At 38.9% G+C, this 12,390-nt stretch overlaps 1 protein-coding gene across 1 annotated transcript in view; it reads left to right on the top strand.

Annotated features, from left to right (window-relative positions):
- znrf2b (zinc and ring finger 2b) overlaps positions 1-12,390 on the top strand; it is a 34,578-nt gene extending 22,188 nt beyond the window's left edge. Inside the window, exons 2-5 of the mRNA XM_042423720.1 lie at positions 2,658-2,753; positions 10,425-10,530; positions 11,460-11,533; positions 11,657-12,390. Of these exons, the coding sequence (XP_042279654.1) occupies positions 2,658-2,753; positions 10,425-10,530; positions 11,460-11,517 (260 nt within the window). The 3' untranslated portion in view covers positions 11,518-11,533; positions 11,657-12,390. The remainder of the gene's footprint in view (positions 1-2,657; positions 2,754-10,424; positions 10,531-11,459; positions 11,534-11,656) is intronic.

Genomic DNA, 12,390 nt, shown 5'->3' with positions numbered 1-12,390 from the left:
ACATTTTCCTTTTTGTCATGACGCTATGCCCTTCTTGTCCAGTCCAGTGGCAACAGAGGATCCCACCTGCATTGTATTGTCTTATAATATGATATAAGGAAATACAATACAATTATAATATGATATAAGACAATACAATATAATAACTGTCGGGTGTCCGACGCAGAAACCAAAGGCTGACTACCTGATAAAAAGAAATTGGGTTTTGAAAGAATTTCATAAGACACTGTGGTCAGACAATTTCCTCAAACAACAGGAAAGCATGTGACCCTGATACCATGAAAACCATCCAAACTGGCATTTTGAGGTTTTCTTATGAAAACAGTGACATGCTTACAGCTCTTCCTCTTTTGTCCTTCCTCTTCTTACTTGAAGTATAAGCAGTCAGAAGGGATGCGTTCCTCTCTGTCTACAGGCCTTCATCAGAGCATTGTGATTTTTAACATCCTCATTAGATTTTTTTGTTGTTGTTGTTTTTGTTTGTCCACCTTTCTTCAGTGTTGTTTCGGGAAATTTACCAGATTCATTGTTGGCCTGGAGGCAGCAGATGTTTCAGACCATGCTACTTAGTCGTTTTAATTCACCATTTGTTTTCATTCTTTCTGTAGATATGAATCCCCACAGAGGAGCAGCAGAGTTTGCTGTTGGGCATAAAGGAAACTGAAAGACATACATTGCTCCAGGCTTAAATAACACTTAAGTCATTTGTGTTTACATATTCCAGCCTGCGCTCAGAGAAATATACTGTCAGAGTTTTAACGCTGCCAAGAGCAGGTATGAGCTCAGACAGAAATGCATGAGGACACACACACACAGCAATTTAATTTCCTGGAGAGAGCATCCCAAACAGTTTACAGGATGAGTCATGACAGCCTCACAGGCAGTGTGCAGCTTTGGCTTTTAGCATTTTTCAGAATGACTTGTGGAGTCGTGCAGAGCTGCGATTCATCCTCATCTCTCTTTCAAATAAATACACCTAGACTACACATTCCTAATTGTCAGCAGATGTATCAGCTGTGTGTGTGTGTGTGTGTGTGTGTTCATAGGTTAGACAAAGCAGTAGAGAGCCTGCTTCTGGCTGCACTATATTTATCCCCTCAGTATCCCAGCATGTTGACAGATTTGACCATTGTAGAAAGCTGCGCACACAGCACGCACACATTTACATGTCACCTGTCAGTGATACATGCCACTCTGCCCCCTGCTGCAGAACTAGTTTGCTAACAGCTCATGGATGATGGGCGAGGGTTCCCGTGAGGGTAATCTGAGGCAGAGGACACAGTGATGTCAGTGGAAGCTCAGGGATTTTCTATCGTGTCTGAGATTGTGACAACATAATTGTGATGGAGATTGAAACAAAGGGATAATTGGAGAGGGAGGTGTAGCTGGAAACATTTAGGGACGATAATGTGTTTCATAATAATTATCTGTGACCATCTCATATAAATAAGTCTGTTTTTATACTTACATCATTGATTGATACAATGGAAGAGTGATTTAACCCACAGCCGGAGAGCAGCATCTGTTTCTGTGTGTGTGCACACTTGTGTCGTTACTATTCCGTGCACATGTCCCCACTGGTATTTCATGTCTGACACTTACTATATTTAATATGAAGAAAAGGAGATTTTTGTTCTTCTACTGCAAATAGGTCAGTGCATCAGAGAAATCAGCAGTAAACAGTCACATTCACATGCTTTGCTGTCACTGTCTGATGAAATTTAGTAGTAATACAATCCAATTACATGAACTGTTAATAGTGATGGTAATAATAATCTTTATTTGTAGAGCGCTCATAAATCAAGTTACATCGAAGAACAACTAAAACCCAACAATAATAAAAATAAATGGAAAAACTAATCAACATTTTATATTATCAATAGATGAAATTACTATATGTAATAAAAAAAGGTGCCGTCTATAGTGACAACCCCCAGAGAATTATCACCCCACTCTGCAGCTTCTCTTCAGCTATATGGAGCATTTTAGCGTCTTTCAGCTCATTGTTTTGGTTTTACAGCCTGCTGCTTTAATGTTTTGGTTCAGTCTAACAGCATTCATCAGTTCTTGGTTGCACAAGTTCCATGTAGTTTTCTCAGGAGTTGGTGGAAACCAAAACAGAGCTAAAAGGAGAGTGAATGTTGCTCCGTGTCTGCTGGATGTGTAAAGTTAGCAACAGTTTGCCAACAAGCTCACCATATCAACTTTACAAGGTGATAATAAGTCATTGTAGTGTTTACTTGCTTGTTTCTGCTGCCGCCAAGTGGCCAAAAAAAACTTGAAAGGTATACAATAAGATAAGAAAAGGTCACATTTTAAACATACTGCTTGGTGTTTCCTCCTCAGGTAGTGATGTGTTTCAGATTTGTTGGAAATCAAATAGAAGATCTGAGTCACCAGCAGTTTCTAGCGTACTGATGTAAGATAGAAACGGGAGAAAGCACCACCTTCAAAGTACTGGTGACCAGTGGGAATGCTGGGTAAAAACACCAAACACAGAGCAACTGGTGCTGAGGAGAGAGGGGGATAAAAATGAACTTGAGAACTCACTGTTCAGCCTTTTTATTGTTGTTTCAGCCTTTGAAACTGTTGATCATCTCTTATTGTCTGCTGATTATTCCTTTATTCATTGCTTTGTCTCTCTTCCGTCCCTCTAGGCTTCAAGTGCCCTGTGTGCTCCAAGTTTGTGTCCTCAGATGAGATGGATCTTCACCTGGTCTTGTGTTTAACCAAACCCAGAGTCACATATAACGGTAAGACTGACCGCTTCTTTTTAAACTCTACAAATAGATGGCAAGACCGTACAAGCCTGGTCAACAATACTTATATATACTTATATATATATATATATATATATATATATATATATATATATATATATAAGAATAACTCTGCTTGTGGGAAAACTTCTTAGCTGCAGCACAGTCAGTAAGCAAATCAAACTAGAACATAAACAGGGACAAACAAAATAACTGGAAATTGTGTGGACTGGACTATGATAGTGAGCAAAATAAAAAAAAGTGCTGTCATACTGAAAAAAATCACATCAAATGATAAAAGTTGACAATTACTCACTTCCTTCTAATATTCATAATCATCTTGTTCAAACTTCCCCATGAAAGTTGACTATCACAGCTCTATGGTTATGTAACTTGATCCAGTGTTTGCAGTCTGCTTCCCTGTCAAATCTTGTGTCATCTCAAAACTTCTAAACTGTAATATTGCAGTGGGGGATGCTTCTCCTATTTATAAATGATCTCTCATGTCATATTTAATGGTTAATGTGATCGGGGGACATTTTATAGCTCTGCAAAGTGTTTTTGGTCGTTCCCTCTATTAAAGTATAATTACAGAGATCACATTACATTTACACGCTGCATTGGACACAATCAGGTGTTCTTGCCGAGTTTACAGACTGCTGAGTCAGATGGCCCCACACCTGCAGAATGATTCCTCCAGTCAGACATGTGAAATGTGGATTTTTGAGAGTTTTAAAATTCTGGTAACAATATTTGCTGATATTCCTCTTTCAACATAAAGCTATGGTATAAACAAAACAAGCATTTTTGTTAAAGATTTGGTAATTAGAGACTTGTGACTAACATCTGTACAGTATTGAGCAGAACATTTTACAGTTAAATAAAGTTGGTTACTGTGTTATGTCAGATATAGTTTTGGTATTTCTTTTCCACAGTTACTTTTTAGGTATCAGTCAAGATATAAATTGGTAAAGATCTATCTGTGATCAGCTGAAGTCTGCTGATGTTATCAGCCATACAGATGCATCGATGGGGCTCTGTCTGCCTCAGTTAACACAGAGGTAATCAGCAGTGTGTTCAGTTTTACAGACAGATTGTGCCTTCCTCACTCTAAAATAGGGATATACTTGCTTTGATTCCCCACATTGGTTGTGTCATGGATGGTTTAAGAGAACTGGACTGGATGGTCCAAGGAGTCCCACTCTGGCCACTGGGGGCTTGGGTTGGTAAAGCTACATGTCCACAAAATGCAATAAAACCCTTGAACAGTTTGTTGGGCTGTCGCTTTCTATTCGATCTGTTATCAGGTCTGTCAACAGGGTCTGCTTTGTACTCCAGCTGGATGTGCTTCTAAAATGCTGGCTTTGTAAAACACAACTGGTCACTCCTGTCAGACCAGATTTTGGTTACTGTTAATTGAGTGCTGGACAGGAAGCTAGAGCTTCACTGGAGCTAGTGTGGCCAGCTAACAACAATATTGCACAAGTTGAAACATGGTGTGTTGACCGTGTACATCGTTTCATCAAACATTTTGTCGTCATGACCCTCTATTAATGACCTTACGTTTACTGCAGCCCAGCAGCATCCCACCCTCTCTGACCAGCAGTGAATATGTCTCCTTGCAGAGTGAATGGGGAGTGAAATCCAGTGTGACCACAATACAGCGTAGTTTAGGATTGACTACATGGATTGTGTTTGAATTCATTCAAACAAATTATGTTTGTCTAAATCTAAAACATAATTAAACATGATTTTTAGATTGAAAGAAGTCAAATTTATAACCATGTTTATTTATGTGTACATTGGAAGTTCTCAATGCTGGTGTCAGTCAGGGATGATTGACCCTGACCTGCCCACTAGTGGATACACTTTTTGGTAACGCTTTACTTCAATTTTATACAAATTTACTGGAAATTTTCAGAGTAATTTGCAGGTATTTAATGGTTAATTTTTAGGATATTTCACAGAAAAGATGCTGTAATTTTGGACAAATTGGCACAAAAATGGAAAAAAGTGATAAGTTGACTCAGTTGGGTTTTTTAAGAAACAACTGCTAATAAATCATTGACACACAAACTACATGACGAAACGTTTTCTCTTGTCAGTCAAAGAATTGTTAAGAATCTACTTTATTAAGAATTTTTGCAAATTAAGAACTACATATGAACCTAGATATATTGAGTGTGTACTTACCAACTAAACTTAAAGCTGGAGTGCTGGACTTTTGTCTCCCCCTCTGATGCATGCTTACATCATAGCTACGCTGCAGCCTACTCCATCAATGATGTTTAAAAACAGATAAATTGCTTTTAGCGTCACAAACCCCAAAAATTACGAAACACAGAAGACTAAAAATATATTAGAGTGAAAAACAAATACATCACAAGCCTAACCTCTTCCTGTGCTTCGGATCTGATGAGACTTTTGGTGATTCTGTTGTAAGATTATTCATTACAAATCACCTCATCCTGCGTTTCCTTCTCAGCATGCATGACCTACTTTTACTGCGTGTGTCTGCACAGAGACATGACAGCAGTGAAGTTTAACAACCTTCTTCTTGACTAGAAACCATCAAAGAAAATGAGTACTGCATCTCTGGTGTGTTCATGTCATGTCTTAGTTTGACAAAAAACATGTGTTGAAGTTATTATCTCAGTGCTGTGGACACCAACACACACACACACATACTCAAACATATATATAGATATTATATACACACTTTCCTGCACATTTCCCTTTCAGCTGAATGTTTCCGGGGACAAGTCAAGTTCCTCTTTGAGTAAGTTGACTTCCTGTTCATCTGGGCCAGATTCCTCTCTGACATCCTGTCCTCCAGTCATATGATGATCATTGTTTGATCACTTCCCTACAGTATGGAGAGCACCAGTCAGCAAAGCAGTAAAAAAAACCACTGACACAGTCTTTAAAGGCACTGCGCTTCCTCACAGATACTGTTAAATCCAGGGGCCGTGCTCACAAAGCTTGCTAGTTTTAAGAGTGGGTGTGTGTTTAGGTTTCAGTCGGCCATGTCTGCAGAAAGCCTTCTCGCCCTCATCTGCCTTGCAAGATCTTTTTCCATTACATTGTATCCTGGAATGTATGAAAATGTCTCTTTGCCCCACTAGTGGTAAATTATCTCAGCTACTTAAATTTGGTTCTTTGCCCTTAGAGGATTACGCATGATGACCATCCTGACATTTGGTCTAACCTTAGCTGAACATTGACCAACACTCTGGTCCACGACAAGGTGTTTCCAAAACTTATAGCTGCATTTCTATAATATATGTTGAGGACATTGATGCTTCCCAGAGGATCAACCCTCTGTTGATATTTATTCTCTCCACCACATTTCTATCTGGCATGACGTAGCCTTGTAATCTATATCCGGTCTGCATAAATAGATATCCAGTCACAGGCCTTTATATTTACACCTGATATTAATAAGTGCTCTTATTAACTTGATTTGGCCTGACTAAGCCTATCGCGTTCATCTCAATGTATTCATTTACACTTAACGCATTAACACATGCTTCTCTTTAACCAGACAAGACATCCAGATACAGAACACATGTTAATGCTGAGTAAATGGGGTCTTAAGTTCCAAAATAAGAGACTTGCCTTTTACAATCCGTTGTTTTAAAGTAATGTTTGTTAAGCCTCTGAATGTGCATTATAATCTGTATGTAGATAATCATGTAATGATGTACATCTTGTTTAATGGTAGCCCAAACTTTACATGTAGTCATCCCTTTTTGCTGTCGAAAATAATGTCAACTTTTTTAATATATATATATATATATATATATATATATATATATATATATATATATATATATATATATATATATTTATTTATTTTTTAAATAAGGTTCAGGGGGAATGAATGCAAAATTAGGGGGGCACCATCACGCAACCAAAAAATATCAGTTTCTCCCTGGTTTCTGACTTTATTCTCAAAGGAGAACACAGGACAAGTGATTAACAGAGCAGATACAGTGTGTTGCTGTAGCTGACAGTTTCAGTTGGACTGTAAATATCAGCATGGATATTAATGAGAGTAGTCATGGGTTTATGAGTTTGTGGCTCGTTACTCTTTAATTTATTATTTTTAAAAAACGTATTTCTTGTCATATGTGAGTTTGTGGCTATATAGTCCTCCTGTAAGACAGGAACCCAGTCTCACCTTGAAACTGCTTTTCAACAGGGGAAGATGGTGTAAAAATAAGGCTTCACTGGAAACACAGTTCATGACAGTGTATGTGTGTGTATGTGTGTGCGCGCATGTGTGTGTGTGTTCTTACATCATGGTCACTGAGCACAGTGATCACAGCTGCACTGTGGTGTTTATGGCCATTCTAACAAGATAATCAGCCTCTTAGGCTTTCCCTCTCTCTACTACACACACACACACACACACACACACATACATACAGAGAAAGAGAGAGACACATGACCTTGAAGATCTTTAATCAGCATGTTTATGCACCTCTCAGTTGTTTGCTTTTAGCCGTACAAGGACAGCCCTCTACTATAAAACACACACACACACCAGCATGTGCAATTTACCAGTAGTCTGATCATTTACAAGCAACATCACATTGATCAATATTTTCTATTGATAGATATAATCTTATGTGTAAGTCAAGTATTAAACGTGTCTTTGTAATTCATCAGAACAGACAGACATATAAACAGGTATTTTACCACCCCTGACTTCAGACAAGGGGCTGTAAAATAAAAGTGCTCTAATCTGTCACTGACATAACTTCACAATGATTAACGCAGCCAATCAGAACGACGCTGCTGGAGTCCAACACAGCAGAGACAGTACATGATATAGGTGAATATTCCCTAGACTTGACGTCAATAAAAGCTGTGGTTTGGCCTTGACACACATATACACAGTGCAGAGAGGAACGTCTGACCCCTAAATATATCCAGCGCTGCTTCATGACACAGACACACAAAACAGCAGCTGTCATGTGATCATAACATCCCAGCTCCTCCTGTCTGTGTGTTAAACACCGACAGCACAGAGGTCAACCTGCCGCAGTAAACACACCTCCTCCTCCTCCTCCTCCTCCTCCTCCTCCTCCTCCCTGATCCCTGATCCTTCCTGCTGGGGTCATTACAGAGGTCAAAGATCAGCGAGACAATTTTTAACCCATAGCTGTTGTTGTTGTCTGGCTTTTTATCAGTGTTGCCAAAATATTTGGCATTTTGGTTTTAGAGCTCCCAGTATCAATATTTTTAGACTGAATGCACAGATATATATATATATATATATATATATATATATATATATATATATATATATATATATATATATATATATATATATATATTCTGAGACAATATTTAATGGAACATCTTAAAGAGCAAACCATCATGGGACAGTAAAACTCTTCAGTAAAATCCAGTGATGACGTTCTTGTAGGTTTAGCTGGAAGGGAAGCTCTGTTATTCATTAGGCTTATAAAATGAAGACCTTGAACTTATCAAAAGCAGTAAATACTGACTAGTTCATATTAAAGTGGCCCTCTATCCACCCTACACTCCAACATGAATAAACTACTGCGGTCTCTACATTTTAATCACATTTGATATATGAGTATATGATAGTATAGAAGATGAGTATAGAAGTATAAACAAGAATTCTGATGTGGAACATACTATGGCTGACATCTTGGTTGCACAAGTTCCATGTCCAAGCATGCATCAGTGGACAAAATCTTCTAATCTTTAATGAAAGAATAGGAAATGTGATTAATTGACTCACATCAGTGCTAGCCTGGCTCTGTGTAAAAGTATAAAAATATATCTATATGTCATCTCTCACGCTCACTAATGAACATATTACTCAGGTTTCCCCTGTTTATGCAAGTTAGTTCACCACTTCCTGATGCCAGCTTTGTGGTAAACACACAGACATGATATCAGTATTCATCTTCTCATCTAACTCTCAGAAAGAATAAATGTATTTGGATTATTTCTTTAAAAGTACTCTACAGATTAAGCATCAAACACCTACAACGCTGTGAGACTCACGATGGACAGTTTGAAAATCATCAAAATGGCTATCACCATGCATTCTTCTTCTTCATCAATACCTGGTGCCTACTTTACCCACAATTCATTTTGACCACCAGCAGTTTAGTTGTGTGTGTTATGCTGCCTCCCCACACACATGATATGGCTCTTCAAGACTTTCCAAATTATGTTATTCTAATGGATCAAATTCTGATCATACAAAGAGTCATTGAAGGAGGGGCTGTATTTACAGTTACAGCTGCTCCTTTTGTAATGATTGTTAATGGGGGGAAAGTATTTTGTTGTGATCCTGCAGTATCTACTGCGGTCACTACACCACATGATTTATGAACATGTATGAGAACATGCAATGAGACAAATGAGTCTCCTCATCTAACTGTGTCTTTCAGTCGTCGGGGTGTTGAGAGCAATAATGTTCAGCAACTAAGACTAAATGTTAACAAAGCACATCTCTGCAGCATACATCAGTGTTATTCTCCTTTCTGTCTCTGACTGTGTGAATGACTGGCTGACGGCACTGTCAGTACATTAAAGATGTTTTCCCCTCAGCTGAGCTGGATGCCATGTGCTGCAGCCCATAATAACTGGCTTTTCCAGGCCTATGTGGGTTAATCCACTGTTACATAAGGCCAGTTCTAATGACTCTGTGTGTTTTCCTGCAGGTGATGGGTTTAATGGTGCACACGCTGACTTCCACTTTAGACCCGGACCGATGCTTTACATAGCAGAGGAAGATGAATATTGTGCAGTGTACACACACACACACACACACACACACACAGAGTTAACACACAGACTGAAGGCAGGGGGTGGCAGAGGTATTGTAGAGATTTCCATGCTGTAAATGTTTGGTGGTTACTCATGTGTGTCTGGTGTGGGTATGTGGCCATCTGGACAACTAACCAGATAGTCAAGAAAATTACTGTTGATATTCATATTCACCAGAGGAAAACCTCCTTTTAGCTTTAGAACTCTGTGAGTTTTCCTCTAGCACCACCTGCAGGACAAAATGAGAAGTTTGCACACAAGATGTCTCAAAATCTAGTGAGAAGATTGCAACAAACTTTGTCACATATTAAAGAGATAAAGAGACTGTATGTCTGAGGCAGGATACAGTTAAACTCCTTAGACTCTTATGCAGTAAACCTGTATGGGAAAGAATATTATAAATAATAATAAAAACACAAATAAAACTAACTTATGTTAAATTTGAAATAAGACAAATGAAATCAAATGAACATAAAATTTCAGCCAGTAGAACATGTATTTCTTCTCCGCTTTGCTCCACTGCAATTTCTGTTTATATAACCTGATGTTAAGATCCACTATTATTAAAGATTGAATTGTAGGATGTTGGATGTTGAACACAGTAGCTTATATATCTCGTTGATGAGCCTTCAGAATTGTGTTAATAAAATAAGAATATCTGTGATGTTTTGTACATCTGCAAACCAATACACTAACCTACTGCTCATTTTTGCTAGAGTAGAATAGTTTCAAAGGCAGAGATTGTCTTATGTCCCTTTTTTTATAAGAACAAAAGGCGTCATGTAGTGAAGAGTCCTGTAATCCATTCTAATAAGCCTGTGGTGTGATGTGTGTGCTGTCTTCCAGAGGACGTCCTGACCAAGGATGCAGGAGAATGTGCAATCTGCCTGGAGGAGCTGGTACAGGGGGACACCATCGCTCGCCTGCCCTGCCTCTGCATCTACCATAAAGGGTATGAAAGACTGTTTAGCACTTCATTTCTTTTATATGACAAAGATGTGGATGAGCTTTATTCCACCATTATTTATGAGGCGGTTCTCCATAGAACCTCCACCACAGGTTTAGACCGGTTCATTTACAGATATTCGATTAGGATTTGAGTTTAGAAAGTTTAGTTTAGAAATTATGTTTTCTGCAAGGACATTGTTTTATTTGTTACTATACCTGAATCAGTGTGATATAATAGCCACATTAGGAATGTGGTAAACAAACAAGCACAACAGCAAACCTGCAGACAAAGTTTTTCACCCAGGCAACCACAAAAATGCTCCTAATTAGGACTGAATGCTGTATCTCTTGACCGTATGCAGACTGAACATTTTTTCAGTTTCTTGCATTTTCAATTTTGTCTCCTAACTTACAGTCATCATCACAGACAATAGTCAACATATAGAATGAATAAAAGTCAACAGTCTCAATCCTGATTGGTTCACACAGCCCACTAGGTATAAATGGGAAAACACATTCACGTTTATGAGGAGTTCATGTGACCTGACATGACCACTTCCACCACAGATATCCAATTAAAAAAGACATTTTTGGAGGCTTTAAATTTTTCTGTTATGAAACATTTCAAGAGTACTGATGTTATCATAAATAATGGAAAACTGAATTCATCTTGTCTATATCTGATTTATTTAAACTCATTTGATGGTTTGAAAAAGCATCAGGCAAGTGTTTAAAACTTCAGTTGAGTCAAACTCCCTGATCCTTAATAAAGAAGTCAATATAATAATCCTGCATTGTGTAATAGTGTAATAAGAAATCTAATGAGTCTCCCCTGTGCACTCTGTGTGTTAGGATGATGAAATATTGTATTAAACAACAGACTAACGAGACATCTCATTTGTCTAAAAACAAATTCTTGTTTCCTCTTTCCAGCTGCATCGATGAATGGTTTGAAGTGAACAGATCATGTCCAGAGCATCCATCTGATTAAAGCTTTTTTTGCACAGGTAAAGTTTTACCAAACATCTCAAGGTGACAGATAAATTGTTTTCTTGATAGTTTTTGTATGATTTTTGGAAATTTTACTTTTTTTTTTTACTAAATATTCTCTGTTGGTTGTTGGATGACAGGTACCCACGTTGAGCGAGATCTACTTCATTAGCACCAAAATGAAGTGTGGATCCAGGGAGACTGCTGGACGCCGTGACCACTGTGATCAGTTTAACCCCACCCAATAATGTAGTACCACGGTGTGCCAAATCTCATTTAAGCAATCTTCAGGGATACAGACTTTTCTGTTTATGTTTGAGTTGCACATCCACGCTCAGTCTCAGACCGGACGGACCGATCCGCTGACTGATACTCACCTCGCATCCTCCCCAGCCCTGACGGTCAAAGACACACGGGGCGTTACGACAGGCAGGGCTCTCTCAGACAGCAGACGTCAGCTGATTGTATGCCAGGACACCGGAGGAGGTGGACATGGTCCTGGAGGTGGGGGCAGGGTGGAGGGAGGGTGGATTATCCCTCTCCCTTCTTACTCTGTCCCTCCCCTCCTCCTTCAGCATCAGTGTCTAGCAGTGCCTTGTTGTCATGCCCAGCTGCAGCAGGGTGGTGGAGGGGGAGCAGAACTAGCTGGACAACTGCATGGACCTGCAGGACCATCTCACCTCCACTGCCATTCTACCAGTCCAGGAGAAACAAGCCAGAGACATGACATGTTGCTCACATTTTCAGAAAAGCTGCATCAGCTCAGACATTTTCAGAACTGAAGCTGTTGCAACAATGGTGCCAATCAACTGTGAATATTGTCAAACACACACACACACACACACACACACACACATATATATATATATATATA

The sequence above is a fragment of the Thunnus maccoyii genome, chromosome 10 (assembly GCF_910596095.1).
Source record: "Thunnus maccoyii chromosome 10, fThuMac1.1, whole genome shotgun sequence".
Classification (NCBI taxonomy): domain Eukaryota; kingdom Metazoa; phylum Chordata; class Actinopteri; order Scombriformes; family Scombridae; genus Thunnus; species Thunnus maccoyii.
Note: the sequence above shows the minus strand (reverse complement) of the source record. Positions and strands in the feature narration are given on the sequence as shown.